Here is a 3,270-nt window from a genome sequence, read left to right on the forward strand (position 1 = left end):
CATGAGAAAAATTCATATATGTTTCACTTTGCTTAGAAGTATGCAATGAGCCGTTCCTTGTCCGTGTAACGTCTTGACATTGGAAATCACTTCCAGCCCTCTTCCGTAACAGGCGTCACATTTATACTAGTTTCAGGTTGATTCATCCCCGAACCACACTCTTAAGGAGAGGTCGGGCTCTGATAATATTATTTCATGGCGTTATATAATATTTCTGAACATGGTTTATTTATGGGATTTTATAATTATTTCACTAAGCGAAAAAAAGATATTACTATTAAACTAATACAAATATGCAGTGGGGGGGGTATGGCCTAGTTAACACCTGCGTGCTGCACCGGTACATCTCAGCTGGCAATTCATTTTCGATTGACATTGTCATTTAATACCCTGAGAATGGTGGTTGTATTTACATCTCAAGTTGTAAATATATAGGACATAAATAAAGGTGAATTAAGCACAAAACGTACGTACCAAATTCAAAATTATCTGAAATTTACGGTAATATATGAAACCAATACGAACGAGTATTGTACCAAGAAAATCGAATGTCATAGGACACCATGCAACGAGGCGGGCGGAAAAAATATTTGGTTAAAATATGAATATATTGTTAATTAAAGACATTTCTGCAACAGCCAACAATATCAAGGGCCTACTCTAGCAGCTTGCGACCTCTTAGTTCATAGCATCCCAATTTTGTGCCTATAAATAGAGACTCGAATGTGCCTACATTCTCATCCAAAATCAAAACCAAATATCTAAGTAAATTGGATTGGATTAAATATTTTCAAATAAATATGGGCTCGAAGGCACTTCTCTTTCTTGGCTTCTTCTTAGCCACGTATCTTCTCATCTCTTCTGAAGTAGCTGCTAGGGAATTGGCTGAGGCTTCCAATACTGAGGGTAATGGTAAGAACTTTTAGTTTGATTTTAAATATTTATTTTGATGTATAAAAAACTATATCTTGTTAACAAAAAATGTAAGGGGTTGGCAATTGTCTATTTTCTCAGAAAAGGATGAGACAAATGAAGTCGGGGTAGACCAATACGGAGGTTATCCCGGAGGTGGATACGGAGGCTATCCGGGAGGAGGATATGGAGGCTATCCGGGAGGAGGGTATGGAGGAAACCGTGGTGGCTATCCTGGAAGAGGTGGATATGGAGGCTACCCCAGAGGAGGGTATGGAGGAAACCGTGGTGGCTATGGTGGCGGCTGCCGTTATGGATGCTGTGGTCGCAGCTATGGATATGGCGGATGCAGGTGCTGCTACTATGCCGGTCAAGCAGCTGATGCTGATTTGCAAACCGAGCCTGGAAATTAATGAAACAACAGCATTTCTGTAGAATATTGTTGAAGTTATTGTGAGAATGGTGAATAAATGTGTGCAAGATTTGCGGTCATCTATAGTGGATGACACAAATCGATACATACATAGTGAAATATGTGTGTGTGTGTGTCATATTATGTGTAATTACAGTTATAATAGTCGTAAAATATGTATTTCTTTTTCTATTTTGGCATGGCTTCCTAGCTTTTATGTATACAACACGAAAATTTAAATTTCAGTATTTCTTGCTATATACATCCTCTTGATTAATTTGAAATTAATGTTCTCATAGAAGGGGAAGAAAAGAGTTAACTAGTTAATTTTTTTTAACTGATAAATTTAAATAATATATATATATATATATATATATATATATATTTATATATATGTATATGGGCTCAAATATCATAGTGAGACCATTTCAATATTCAAGTCAATAAATAAATAGCAAAAATTGTTAACAACGAACCGACTAAAAGTCTTTAAAATACTTGTATTGGTGGAGATAGATAATTATTAGGCCAATTAAAACTTTAAATTCGGGCAAATGAAAGTAATAAATTCCCGATAATATCGGTTAGGCTAAGTGAAAATGATTGTGATATTGTTTGGATGGAGTGATTATTCTGGATAGCGTTGATTGTAGTGCATTAATTGTGATTAAATAGATTTAGTCAAATATATCAGTCAAAGATGACACATACCTTAACTTATGCTAAATCAAATGATACACACAAAATATATTATAATTAGATATGTTATTATGAAAAAAGAACATTGCAATTTTACCTTTCTTGCTATTTTGTTAAAATTCAATATTCGTCTGGAATATTTCAAATTTTGACAATTTTAATTATTTTTCATTAAAAGTACTGATATGCCAATGCACACATCACTCTACATTAATCAGATTTTACATATATTAACTCCATAACTTTCAACTAATACACAAAACAAGTATGCTATGTCTTAGACTTGGCCGTGGAACAAATTTTGACCAAATCTCATTAATATATAAATATATATTTATGTATTTATGACTCTAGGAGTTGACTCTATTTTGTGATCAAGTCTCTCTCAGTTTGTTTATTGAGACGTCGACCAATGTGTGTGTGTATATATATATATATATATATATATATATATATGAGTGGCAAGTTTACTTCATTAAATGCATGAGTGGACATACATATTAAGGAAGACTAATTAGCTAGATAGTCTAATCCTCATCCAAACGTCGGCCTCTGAATATTCGCAATTTGTTGATAGTTGAAATTAAGCTGCCATTTGACCTTTAAGAAATCGGAAGTATCCCTCTACATACATGAAAAATATTCTACAACAATTTTTTTTTTTTTTATCATTCTCGATAACATTCCTAATTAATTATTACCTTAATATATTAGTTTATTGAAAATTGATTAAATCACATTTTTTGATGATTGAGTTTCACGGTTGAACTGTCGAACGACTATTATCATGAAAAAATTAGTCAAATATATACGTATTTTCGTTAAATGATTGTATTTAATCAAGATAGTGCTGACATATTTGACTTGTTAATTAAAGACAAATTTCTAACGCCCAACTAAATTACGGGCCTACTCTTAAATATTGTCATCCCAATTGTATATGATCTTTAGTGTGAATAAATCGACTGTGCCAACATTCTCATCCAAAATTAAATAAAATTGAATATCATACTAAATTAAACTACTTTGGATATAATCGAGCCGAGTCGAACTCTTGAATGACGTTTGAGCTTGACTCGTTTATAATCGAGCTCGAGCTCGAGCTTTATTTAACGAATATATTTATGGCTCACGAGCTTATTCAAACTTTTATCGAGCGTAATAAATATGAATTATACATTTAAATCTTCATTAAAAAGTAAACTATATATTTAGAGAAAAATAAAACATTTTTATTAAAATTTGTA

At 32.5% G+C, this 3,270-nt stretch overlaps 1 protein-coding gene across 2 annotated transcripts; it reads left to right on the forward strand.

Annotated features, from left to right (window-relative positions):
- Window positions 1–683: 683 nt before the first annotated feature.
- LOC140967562 (glycine-rich protein-like) lies at window positions 684–1,516 on the forward strand. Of its 2 annotated transcripts, none has more exons than XM_073428167.1 (2): window positions 684–906; window positions 1,015–1,516. In XM_073428167.1, exons 1-2 carry the CDS (start codon window positions 801–803, stop codon window positions 1,323–1,325), a joined length of 417 nt encoding a protein of 138 aa, XP_073284268.1. In that variant the 5' UTR covers window positions 684–800; the 3' UTR covers window positions 1,326–1,516. The 2 variants fall into 2 exon arrangements, with proteins under 2 accessions (XP_073284268.1, XP_073284267.1); XM_073428166.1 differs by having other exon boundaries at window positions 703–912.
- The last annotated feature ends 1,754 nt before the right edge of the window (window positions 1,517–3,270 follow it).

Source organism: Primulina huaijiensis, unplaced genomic scaffold (genome assembly GCF_012295235.1).
Source record: "Primulina huaijiensis isolate GDHJ02 unplaced genomic scaffold, ASM1229523v2 scaffold25443, whole genome shotgun sequence".
Classification (NCBI taxonomy): Eukaryota; Viridiplantae; Streptophyta; class Magnoliopsida; order Lamiales; family Gesneriaceae; genus Primulina; species Primulina huaijiensis.